Source organism: Triticum dicoccoides, chromosome 7A (genome assembly GCF_002162155.2).
Source record: "Triticum dicoccoides isolate Atlit2015 ecotype Zavitan chromosome 7A, WEW_v2.0, whole genome shotgun sequence".
NCBI lineage: Eukaryota > Viridiplantae > Streptophyta > Magnoliopsida > Poales > Poaceae > Triticum > Triticum dicoccoides.
The window spans coordinates 440,754,130-440,767,571 of record NC_041392.1 but is presented as its reverse complement, the minus strand read 5'-3'; the positions used below and the strand labels follow the sequence as shown (position 1 = coordinate 440,767,571).

Here is a 13,442-nt window from a genome sequence, read left to right as displayed (position 1 = left end):
CTTGGGCGGGCTGTCACAACATGGCCCGATTATCTTATACTCCTTTCTTCCCAAAATAAGTGTCTCAACTTTGTACTAACTTTAGTACAAAGTTTTACTAAGCTTAAGACATTTATTTTGAGGCAGAGGACGTATATATATACCCACGGTGTAGAATAATTAATTCTTCACCGAGGTAGTCTTACGATCGTTTCATAAATAAATTACATTTAAATGACAAATAGTTACATTCATATTGATTCACTATAAAAATATTAGCATAAGAAAACAAAAATGTAGGTCGCAACGCTAGGAAAATTGCATTTTATGTGTATTTTACATTATGTTTTTATGTTTGTAATTTTACGTAACATAAAATATTTTTACGGCAAGTATATATTTTCTTATGGTATATCTTTATGTCTGAAATAAAACAAAATTTACAAAACGTAAAATTACGAAGCATTGATGTTAAAAAAAGGAGGATGAAAAATAGATATTTCTCACTCAAGGTGACAAATAGTCAATCCCTATATATAGAGGCCGACACAAGACGACCCATATAATAATTATGCCCTAGTGGCCCGGGCCGTGCCAGACACGATTACAATTGGCCGGGCTGGGCCGGCCCGTTTGGCCAACTCTAATCGACAAGGTGAGGCCGTCTTTGATGTGGGAGCGGCAACAACGGCACATCGTTCTGGCGGCGACAATAGTCCTTCGGTGGCCACGGACCTCGATTTAATTTTTATTATGTTTGAGGTGCTTTATCTTCTTGTGGTTATTTATGATAGATCTGATTTTTTTTAAGTCGAGCCAAGGTAAAATGTAAATCTTGTGCTGCCCTACTAAAAAAAATCAAAAAAAAGAAGAAGAGGAAAATCCGGTGTTGCTAGTGCTGTACGCTGCCGAGCTCAACCACTCCAGGCCTGCTGCTCCGACCAAAGCGTGGAGCCGGACGAAGCAACCAATCTGGATCCCTCAGGCCGGTTTCTCGCAGGAGGCAGCGTAGGGCGGTGGCGCGGCACCTGGCGGGGTCACGGGAGCACAGGTAACGCTCCTTCGAATTTCTCCCCTTCATTTGGGGTTTGCCGATTTAGGAATTGGGGATTTGATGAAGTGTGAATGGTGGCTACAAATTCGAGTTTGCTCACTGTTCTTGACGTGATCTGCGAATGTAGGTTGGCAAGTTAGAGCGATTTGGGAAGCACAGGCTTTGGATTTGGAGTCGTGCGCGCCCCCGTTGACATTTTTTCTAGCTCCGCCACTGCGGTGTACTAGTGGAATGCTTACGAGCAAATGAGGAAGAGCTGTGGCCTCAACTCCGGCCCCGGGCGGCCCTTCAACGACCGCCGGTGGCTGCTCCCCTTCCTCGCGAGCCTCCTCGTGTCGGTCACCCTCTTCCTGGCCGCCGCCTGCGGCCTCTTCTCACCGCCCTATTTGGCCGGCGACGACGCCTTCCTCGTCGACGTCGTCTCGTTCACCGACTGGGACGATGGAGGCTCACCGTCGCAGCGAGACAGCGGCCAGTCAGTGGAACCCGAGGCCAAGGACCCGCTGCTGGATGACAACGACAACCCCGACAACGCCGCCGTGAACTCGGACGACTCCGACGCCGAGCCGCCCAGGCTGGCGTATCTCCTGGAGGGCACCAAGGGCGACGGCCTGCGGATGCGGAGGGTGCTGCAGGCGATATACCACCCGCGCAACCAGTACATCCTGCACTTGGATCTGGAGGCGCCGCCCCGGGAGAGGATTGACCTGGCCATGTACGTCAAGGGGGACCCGATGTTCAGCCAGGTCGGGAATGTGCGGGTGATCGCCAAGGGCAACCTGGTCACGTACAAGGGGCCGACGATGGTCGCCTGCACGCTCCACGCCGTGGCGATCCTCCTCAAAGAAGGCTTGGAGTGGGACTGGTTCATCAACCTCAGCGCCTCGGATTATCCCCTCATGACGCAAGATGGTTAGTGCTCTTGTTCAACATTTCCATTTCTATTTTCCTGCAGTGCATACCACTCCTGTCCAGGGACCAGTCTTTTGTTGCATTGAACAACTAAATGAAAGCTGGAGCTGCATTCTCATGATTGGCAAACACAAACCAGCCAATGTGATACTATGTTCATTCCTTGATTTACCTGCTGAAACTGTACTCCTGTTGTCTGATATAGAGCACTGTAGTTGGTAACATCGGAATTGCTGTGCACACGACGAACAGTATGCACGACCATCAGACGATGGTCCATCAAGGGGTGTGCTGCCTTTTGTTGCTATACATGGACGGTTTGATTGGCTTGTCGTCCAAAAATCGTCTGCATGCTATCGTCTGCGTAGCAGTGCTCTGGCAACAATATCATGTCATAAGATTAAAATCATTCATAGTATGTGCGCTTCGGGGCCACATATGTTGCCCTACGCCTGCAGTCTGGACTAGCTTAATCAGATATCTTCTGCATTATCATCACTTATGTAGAGGATAGCCTCCTCAGTGAGTGAAGATTGTAAGCGTCAGGAAGCATCACTTACGTCGATATCTAGAGGATAGAGGCCATGGATAGGTTACAGGTGGTGAAGTGCCAGTGTGCAGTGTTCGTTTAAAATTTCACTAAATCAACAACATAACTACTGAAGGCAGTGTACTTGTAGTGTGAACTGATACTATCTCTGTGCTGATATACTTAATTTATTGCATACTCCATAAGTAGTTAACTGCTGTTATTTTTGTACAGATATACTTCATGTGTTCTCGTCTTTGCCAAGAAATCTTAATTTTATAGAGCACATGCAAATATCTGGATGGAAAAGGTACGTTTTCTTAATGGTGTAAACACTTTATTTTGATTTACATTATCTAGCTCTGTTTATCCTTCGCAAACTACTTTGCCTTTTCTGATGTCTGTGTGCTTTCATCACAGGATCCAAAGAGCAAAACCCATAGTTCTGGACCCAGGGCTTTATCTGTCAAAAAAGTTTGACCTTTCTACGACACCTGAGCGGCGAGAATTGCCAACATCTTTCAAATTATATACTGGTAGGACTGCTTTCTGATTTCAGTATTGGCAATTCTACATTTCAACCCATAAGCCAGTACATTTGTGTGGCAGTCGGCATACATGACATGTGGCCTTCGAGAACCACTTGCTTAAATTTATTCAATTGTGCTCTTAATTTTTACACTTGCTATAGCTTCTTAGTTCAAGTTGTACATTTTGCATAAAGAATAACAGTGGCTATTTGTTGGATTGGCATATCAGTCTGGAGGTATTGTGAGCAAAAGTATTTGAATCAGGGCGCTAATTTAGTTAAGACAGCGTGCTATTCTTAAATGATCAAAAGTTTGTATTATCTATGCATATGATTTTTATTTGCATTTCTTGTTACTAAACTGGAAACCCTTATCCTGCGAAACAGTGTATGGAATCATTTGTTGGCATCAAGAAAGTGACTCCAAATTTTATTCTAGTAAACAGGGATACAAACTGAATTAATAGTAGTATGGAAAATCAAAAGTTTTTGTGTATAAGGATGAGAATGTGAGCAACTTTATAACTGGTGGTCTTGGTGTCTGTTGAGTGTTAAGGCATGTTTTCTTGTTGAAATGACACTTTCTAGTGTATCTTAACATGACAGCCCTCCCTGTTGGGATCATCAGGTTCTGCTTGGATAATGCTCACGAAATCCTTCCTGGAGTACTGCATATGGGGTTGGGATAATCTCCCACGCACCCTCCTGATGTACTATGTCAACTTCATCTCCTCTCCAGAAGGTTATTTCCATACTGTGATCTGCAACTCTGATGAGTTTCAGGGCACTGCAGTTGGTCATGACCTGCACTACATTGCCTGGGACTACCCTGCAAAACAGCATCCGCTGACCCTCTCCATGAAGGACTTCAACAACATGGTCAAGAGTGGCGCGCCCTTTGCACGGAAGTTTCCAAAGGAAGACAAGGTCTTGGACAGGATCGACCGTGAGCTTCTGCACCGCTCTGAAGGCCGGTTCACTCCTGGGGCATGGTGTAATGGGAGCTTTGAAGGAGGGGCTGACCCTTGTTTGTCTAGACAGGAAGACTCTGTTTTAGAGCCTGGTCCAGGTGCTGAGAGGCTGCGCGGCTTGATGAAGAAGGTGCTGTCATGGGATTACCGCAACGGCAGCTGCTCAACTCTCTCGTACGATCAAACAAAGAGAGACTGGTATGTTCCCAAAAGTAAAGGATAATTTTGATTGCCTGCTTGTAAATGAAAGAGCTTGACCCCTTCCATTGAAATGAACAATGCTGATGAGTGCGTCATTCTGACCAAGGAAAATGTTGAAATGGTGATGTTCACACCACGATACACACTACCATCTCATGGAAATTAACAATTGTGGAACACTTCATTTTTAGTTCTACAATATTTGCTGTAGTCCAAACAAGACATGGATCCTTGTATCATATATGTTCTTTCTCTGGTCAAGATTTTTTCATGTGTTCTTGTTGCACTTTGTTCACAGGAAAAAAGAAGGAACATATCCAAATTCTGACTATACCTGGAATATGGTAGAAAGGAAAAAGAAAATCTCCCCAACAAAATTTTCCTCTGGAACACGGAATTCTTTTTGTCCGGTTGACAGCATCTTTTACAATACATAGCATTTCGTGATTACAATTTTTTAGACAAATTTTGTGATTACATAAACATGTGGATCTATGGGAGTGTTTGGATAGTCCACTTGGCTCACTGTCGGTTGGACCACATGTCCACCCATGTACTTTTTTTCTCTAGGTCCGGCTGACCCACCCTGCTGTCCGGATTTGATGTCTTAGTGTGTCCGTTTTGAGAAACAATGCTGGAGATGCGCCGAGTGGGTATAGACAAAATTGCAAGCCTTTTTGAATTAGGGATAATTAATTGTAGGGATAATTGGTTTTATGCCCCTAGTTGGGCCACTCGGCAGGTTTATCCCTAGTTCGCCCAAACAATGCTGGAGATGCACATATAGGTGATATTTTTCTAAACATAGTGATATCTTATTTGCATTTTTCAGAGTTAGTGTGAATTTGTTATGAAGTTTTTAAAGTGACAGTCAAACGGTCAAAGGGCAAAAGTATAAAACGAGCAAAGTGGTTGAGCGGAACGAGTGTTTTAGGGAACTAGGGGTAAACCTGCCGCGGTCCGAGTGTGACCCAACTAAAGGCATAAAATCAATTATCCTAGTTGGTCCTACACGACAGTTTTACCCCTATTTTCCAAAAATCCCGGTTCTGCCCAAACCACTTACCTCTTTCTATGCTTTCGTTTGACCATCACTTTGAAAACTTCGTAGCAAACTCGTACTAACTCGTTAAAATGCAAATAAAATATCAAAATATTCACAAAAACATCATCTATATGTGCATGTCATTTGCATTCATAACAGAAGTGTTGGAAAGTCCCCATCTCAGTTTGAGCTCATATGATCTCAACATGAACAGTAAAATATGAAACAATTGAAAAAAATATTCTAATTTCTTTTATGGCAAACATTGACAAATGTTTTGATTGCTTGCCAAGTTTCATCAAGGGATGGCATTCATGGAAGTCGTGGCAAAAAAAATTGTTGCTAAAAAAGAAAAGCATTTTGGAGTGCTGAATTTGTGTTTTTGTCACGACTTCCATGAATGTCATCCCTTGATGAAACTTGGCAAGCACTCAGAACAATGTTTGCCACCAAATTTTTTTTATTTTCCAATTGTTTCATATTTTTACTGTTCATGATGAGATCATATGAGCTCAAACTGAGGTAGGGACTTCCCAACACTTTAGTTATGAATGCAAATGACATGCCCATCTAGGTGATGCTTTTTCTGAACATTTTGATGTTTTATTTGCATTTTTTCGAGTTAGTATGAATTTTCTACGAAGTTTTCAAAATGAAGGTCAAAGGGCAAAAGCATAAAAGGAGCAAAGTGGCTTGGATATAACCGAGGGTTTTTGAAAATTAGGGTAAAACTGCCGAGTGGGGCACAAATAGGGGCATAAAATTAGTTATCCCTTTGAATTATAACTATAAACTAAGCCCATAACGGTTATGTATATGTATGTAGACAAAATCAATTATATTCACATATTTGTCTTTTTTGTAGGCCACAAATAAACTTATATCTTTATAAAAATTTACTCGTATGTGTAAACCTTTGCCCACAGGGTGAGTTAGCAGGCAATACGAGAGTACGTATTTATTTTATTTTTAGAAAAGAAGGGAACACCATCGACCTCTGCATCAGGTGAAGCTTATTGACTTTACTAATTATTTTAAAGTTCATCGTTCGGGTTCAATAAAGTTCAACAAATAAAATGCCTCTAGTGGCTGCCCATGGGCAAATGAAAAAGGACGTAGAAAAATGAGTATTATGCACGAAAGTCTCTTTCTACATCCGAGCTCAAATGAGCTTGGGATGAACAGTGACTTGGAAAAATATTTTCAAAATGTTCAAAAAAATCTTTTTTTTTGTTTGTGGAAAACGTTGACAAATGTTCTAAGAGCTTACAAAATTTCATCATGAAATCACATTTGTGAAAGTCATGGCAAAAAATAAATAAATTAGTGCTCCAAAATGCTTTCGAAAGTAGCACTTTCAAAGTATCGACTTTTTTTGCCATGACTTCAAGAAATGTGATTTCATGATGAAACTTGCAAACTTTAGAACATTTGTGAAAGTTTTACATTAAAAATAAGATTTTTTGAACATTTTGTAATTATTTTTTGATTTTACTGTTCATCAGAGCTCATTTGAGCTCAGGTGCAAAAACTTCACGTCTCTTTATGCATCACAAAATGTATAGCATGTTGCCAATCAAATCGGTTGAAGAAATTCGGAGAGACAATCTCCCATCAGTTGCGCTGAAAGGCCATGGGCACGTGCTCCTCCTTGTGAAGTAACAACCACATATGGATTCACTGTTGGGGAACGTAACAATAATACAAAAATTTCCTACGTGTCACCAAGATCAATCTAGGAGATACAAGCAACGAGAGAGAAGGAGTGCACCTTCATACCCTTGAAGATCGCTAAGCGGAAGCGTTATAAGAACGCGGTTGGTGGAGTCGTACATGCAGCGATTCAGATCGCGGTAGATTCTGATCTAAGCGTCGAACAACAGCGCCTCCGCGTTCAACACACGTACAGCCCGGAGACGTCTCCTCCTTGATCCAGCAAGGGGAGAGAAGAAGTTGAGGGGGAACTCCGACAGCACGACGGCTTGGTGGTGATGGAGCTCGTGGTTCTTCGGCAAGGCTTCGCCAAGCGCTACGGAGGAGGATGAGGTGTAGGAGAGGGGGAGGGCCTGCGCCAGGGAAGGGGTGCGGCTGCCCTCTCACTCCCTCACTATATATAGGGGAAGGGGGGTGGAGGAGGCGCCCTAGGGTTCCCTAGGGGAGGGGCGGCGGCCACAGGGAAAACCCTAGATGGGTTTGGGCGCCCCCTGAAGGAAATATGCCCTAGAGGCAATAATAAAGTTATTATTTATTTCCTTATATCATGATAAATGTTTATTATTCATGCTAGAATTGTATTATCCGGAAACATAATACTTGTGTGAATACATAGACAAACTAAACGTCACTAGTGTGCCTCTACTTGACTAGCTCGTTAATCGAAGATGGTTATGTTTCCTAACCATAGACATGTGTTGTCATTTGATTAACGGGATCACATCATTAGGAGAATGATGTGATTGACATGACCCATTCCATTAGCTTAGCACCCGATCATTTAGTATGTTTCTATTGCTTTCTTCATGACTTATACATGTTCCTATGACTATGAGATTATGCAACTCCCGTTTGCCGGAGGAACACTTTGTGTGCTACCAAACGTCACAACGTAACTGGGTGATTATAAAGGAGCTCTACAGGTGTCTCCAAAGATACATGTTGGGTTGGCGTATTTTGAGATTAGGATTTGTCACTCCGATTGTCGGAGAGGTATCTCTGGGCCCTCTCGGTAATGCACATCACATAAGCCTTGCAAGCATTGCAACTAATAAGTTAGTTGCGAGATGATGTATTACGAAACAAGTAAAGAGACTTGCCGGTAACGAGATTGAACTAGGTATTGAGATACCGACGATCGAATCTCGGCAAGTAACATACCGATGACAAAGGGAACAACGTATGTTGTTATGCGGTCTGACCGATAAAGATCTTCATAGAATATGTAGCAGCCAATATGAGCATCCAGGTTCCGCTATTGGTTATTGACCGGAGACGTGTCTCGGTCATGTCTACATTGTTCTCGAACCCGTAGGGTCCGCACGCTTAACGTTACGATGACTTTTTCATTATGAGTTTACATATTTTGATGTACCGAAGTTTGTTCGGAGTCCCGGATGTGATCACGGACATGACGAGGAGTCTCGAAATGGTCGAGACATAAAGATTGATATATTGGAAGCCTATGTTTGGACATCGGAAGTATTCCGGGTGAACTCGGCATTTTACCGGAGTACGGGGAGGTTACCGGAACCCCCCGGTAACCTAATGGGCCTTAATGGGCCTAGTGGAGGAAGAGGAGAGGAGGCCTAGGGGATGCCGCGCGCCCCTCCCCCCCCAAGTTCGAATTGGACAAGGAGGGGGCGCGGTGCCCCCCTTTCCTTTCTTCCCTCTCCTCCTTCCCCCCAAGTCCTAATCCAACTAGGGAAAGAGGGGGGAGTCCCGCTTCCGGTAGGAGTAGGACTCCTCCGGCGCGCCTCCTCCTAGGGCCGGACGCACCCCCTCTTGCTCCTTTATATACAGGGGCAGGGGGGCACCTCTAGACACACAAGTTGATCTTCAAGATCGTTCTCTTAGCCGTGTGCGGTGCCCCCCTCCACCATAGTCATCGATAATATTGTAGTGGTGCTTAGGCGAAGCCCTGCGACAGTAGAACATCAAGATCGTCACCACGCTGTCGTGCTGACGGAACTCTTCCCCGACACTTTGCTGGATCGGAGTCCGGGGATCGTCATCGAGCTGAACGTGTGCTAGAACTCGGAGGTGCCGTAGTTTCGGTGCTTGATCGGTCGGGCCGTGAAGACGTACGACTACATCAACCGCGTTGTCATAACGCTTCCGCTGTCGGTCTACGAGGGTACGTAGACAACACTCTCCCCTCTCGTTGCTATGCATCACCATGATCTTGCGTGTGCGTAGGAATTTTTTTGAAATTACTACGTTCCCCAATAGTGACATCCGAGCCTAGGTTTTATGTGTTGATGTTATATGCACGAGTAGAACACAAGTGAGTTGTGGGCGATATAAGTCATACTGCTTACCAGCATGTCATACTTTGGTTTGGCGGTATTGTTGGATGAAGCGGCCCGGACCAACATTACGCATACGCTTACGCGAGACTGGTTCTACCGACGTGCTTTGCACACAGGTGGTTGGCAGGTGTCAGTTGCTCCAACTTTAGTTGAACCAAGTGTGGCTACGTCCGGTCCTTGCGAAGGTTAAAATAGCACCAACTTGACAAACTATCATTGTGGTTTTGATGCGTAGGTAAGATTGGTTCTTGCTTAATCCCGTAGCAGCCACGTAAAACTTGCAACAACAAACTAGAGGACGTCTAACTTGTTTTTGCAGGGCATGTTGTGATGTGATATGGTCAAGACATGATGCTAAATTTTATTGTATGAGATGATCATGTTTTGTAACCGAGTTATCGGCAACTGGCAGGAGCCATATGGTTGTCGCTTTATTGTATGCAATGCAATTGCGCTGTAATGCTTTACTTTATCACTAAGCGGTAGCGATAGTCGTGGAAGCATAAGATTGGTGAGACGACAACGATGCTACGATGGTGATCAAGGTGTCGCGCCGGTGACGATGGTGATCATGACGGTGCTTCAAAGATGGAGATCACAAGCACAAGATGATGATGGACATATCATATCACTTATATTGATTGCATGTGATGTTTATCTTTTATGCATCTTATCTTGCTTTGATTGACGGTAGCATTTTAAGATGACCTCTCACTAATTATCAAGAAGTGTTCTCCCTGAGTATGCACCGTTGCGAAAGTTCTTCGTGCTGAGACACCACGTGATGATCGGGTGTGATAGGCTCTACGTTCAAATACAACGGGTGCAAAACAGTTGCACACGCGGAATACTCAGGTTATACTTGACGAGCCAAGCATATACAGATATGGCCTCGGAACACAGAGACCGAAAGGTCGAGCGTGAATCATATAGTAGATATGATCAACATAGTGATGTTCACTAATGAAACTACTCCATCTCACGTGATGATCGGACATGGTTTAGTTGATTTGGATCACGTGGTCACTTAGAGGATTAGAGGGATGTCTATATAAGTGGGAGTTCTTTAGTAATATGATTAATTGAACTTAAATTTATCATGGACTTAGTACCTGATAGTATCTTGCTTGTTTATGTTTGACTGTAGATAGATGGCCCGTGCTGTTGTTCCGTTGAATTTTAATGCGTTCCTTGAGAAAACAAAGTTGAAATATGATGGTAGCAATTACACGGACTGGGTCCGTAACTTGAGGATTATCCTCATTGCTGCACAGAAGAATTACGTCCTGAAAGCACCGCTGGGTGCCAGGCCTGCTGCTGGAGCAACACCAGATGTTATGAACGTCTGGCAGAGCAAAGCTGATGACTACTCGATAATTCAGTGTGCCATGCTTTACGGCTTAGAATCGGGACTTCAACGACGTTTTGAACGTCATGGAACATATGAGATGTTCCAGGAGTTGAAGCTAATATTTCAAGCAAATGCCCGGATTGAGAGATATGAAGTTCCAATAAGTTCTATAGCTGCAAGATGGAGGAGAACAGTTCTGTCAGTGAGCATATACTCAAAATGTCTGGGTATAATAATCACTTGATTCAATTGGGAGTTAATCTTCCAGATGATTGCGTCATTGACAGAATTCTCCAATCACTTCCACCTAGCTATAAAAGCTTCGTGATGAACTATAATATGCAAGGGATGGTTAAGACAATTCCCGAGCTCTTCGCAATGCTGAAAGCTGCGGAGGTAGAAATCAAGAAGGAGCATCAAGTGTTGATGGTCAACAAGACCACTAGTTTCAAGAAAAAGGGCAAAGGGTAGAAGAAGGGGAATTCCAAAAAGAACAACAAGCAAGTTGCTGCTCAGGAGAAGAAACCCAAATTTGGACCTAAGCCTGAAACTGAGTGCTTATACTGCAAGCAGACTGGTCACTGGAAGCGGAACAGCCCCAAGTATTTGACGGATAAGAAGGATGGCAAGGTGAACAAAGGTATATATGATATACATGTTATTGATGTGTACCTTACTAATGCTCGCAGTAGCACCTGAGTATTTGATACTGGTTCTGTTGCTAATATTTGTAACTCGAAACAGGGACTACAGATTAAGCGAAGATTGGCTAAGGACGAGGTGACGATGCACGTGGGAAATGGTTCCAAAGTCGATGTGATCGCGGTCGGCACGCTACCTCTACATCTACCTTCGGGATTAGTATTAGACCTAAATAATTGTTATTTGGTGCCAACGTTGAGCATGAACATTATATCTGGATCTTGTTTGATGCGAGACGGTTATTCATTTAAATCAGAGAATAATGGTTGTTCTATTTATATGAGTAATATCTTTTATGGTCATGCACCCTTGAAGAGTGGTCTATTCTTATTAAATCTCGATAGTAGTGACACACATATTCATAATATTGAAGCCAAAAGATGCAGGCACAATGGTGGTACAGGCTTATTTTAGAGGTTACCGAGAAGGATAGTCCATGGTAGAATGGCACAATGGTGGTACAGGCTGGGAACAAAATGCAAATGCTGGGAATGATTCTGGTAACTGGGAGATAACTCAACAGTCGAGAGAAATTCCACCATTTGAATGGTATAGCATAATCGAGGAATACCAATAGCACAAGAATCCCTAAGGAACAACTTTTAAAATAAGTCGCACAAGATCCTCACGGAGAAGATGGTGAAATTGACCAGTCAAGATGCTACAATAATAGATCTTCTGGCTAGGTGTGTCGGCCAAAACATCAACCTCATTGGGACCTACATCATAGATCTTGGAAATGTTCCAGCCATCATATCTGCCTGAGATTCAGATCTGGCTGGTAACAGGATTTTTCAGACATGATGTCTATAAAAGAATGGTTGCAACACAAGTCGACGAGATAACGTTGCGGGACTCTCGGGAGATGAACTATGATAGCAAGCTCCAAAACATGAGCTGGTTCTGCTACACACATGTGAACATGTTGTCCAAGACAAGCATGACCACATAGTAGTCTTATGATAAAGCACTACCGAGTTCAGGTGGGGAACCATCAACGGGGATAGTGAAGTCCTAACATAAGTTATGATTCTTAAGAAGGAACTTCTTTTCCTTGAACAAATCAATCAGTGGCTTTGTGTGCTAGGGATACATATAGAATGAAGGTAGCTAGTCTCACAAACCAATGTATACTTCGCACATGCATAACTGACTTGGAATGATTCCAAAGGAAGCAAAAACAATCTTTCTCAAACTCACGGCGGCAACTTGCACCAAATGCACGTGAATCAGAGAAAGTCACTTCTTTCATCCAAACATATACTTCATGAGCTAGATGAAGAGATGCTTTCAAAAGTTTCCAACACTCACTTAATGTTCGACAAAATCATGGAGAGGACATGGATGTTGTCGATGGGCTCAACAACAATTCATCCAGGTTTCCATATAAATGGAATTCCATAATTAAGTGGACACGGTGATAGCATTGGTCAGACCCAAAGAATATAATGATGTATGCTCAAGGAATCAACCATGAGTAAAACAACATTACGAATATCGTTGGTTCTGATTTGATTTGACTATAGCCCACACTCAAATCAAAGTTTGGGTAAGACAATAGCACCGACAATTGATCATGAGGATCAATTGATGAAGATATCATCTTTCTTCAACACACACGCACACACACGCAAGATATCCCTTTGGAATAAACTGAGTTAGGCAAGCTTTTATCTTCCAACTCTCCAAGTTATTGTTTAGCTTATTCAACTAGTTCAGGGGTAACCCGCACAGATCCTTGGAGAAAGGGTGGTTTATGGAAAAACCAACTTGATCACGAACTCAACATAGCGGTCAGGTGACAACCTATTAATACTTTCGAGAAGATATTCGGAACATCATGAACCACCGATATGTTATTAAGCTCGGGAACAATCCTGCTTCTCAAGGCAAGATGACACGATCATAAGAGCAAGGGATTGTCACAATCCTAACTCCTTGGTCGATGGGTGCACCCGGAAATATGGACTAGGTAGCATGATCAATCTTAGAATGGTAGTTCAATAACCAACACGCTAAGAATGAGAAATTGTCCATTTACTACCAAGCAACGAGTTGCTCGGAGTATTGATTTCACACATCACGATTCACTTGTCGGCATTCCGGTTGCAACAGCACGGGGCCGAGGAATGAACGATGATGGC

General features: G+C 43.3%; 1 protein-coding gene across 1 annotated transcript; it reads left to right on the top strand.

Moving 5' to 3' along the window:
* The first annotated feature begins 869 nt into the window (after positions 1–869).
* On the top strand, positions 870–4,446 carry LOC119329780 (beta-glucuronosyltransferase GlcAT14B-like). The gene is made up of 5 exons (XM_037602872.1): positions 870–1,030; positions 1,161–1,945; positions 2,709–2,784; positions 2,895–3,010; positions 3,632–4,446. The coding sequence occupies exons 2-5, from the start codon at positions 1,279–1,281 to the stop codon at positions 4,195–4,197; spliced, it is 1,425 nt and encodes a 474-aa protein (XP_037458769.1). The 5' UTR covers positions 870–1,030; positions 1,161–1,278; the 3' UTR covers positions 4,198–4,446.
* The last annotated feature ends 8,996 nt before the right edge of the window (positions 4,447–13,442 follow it).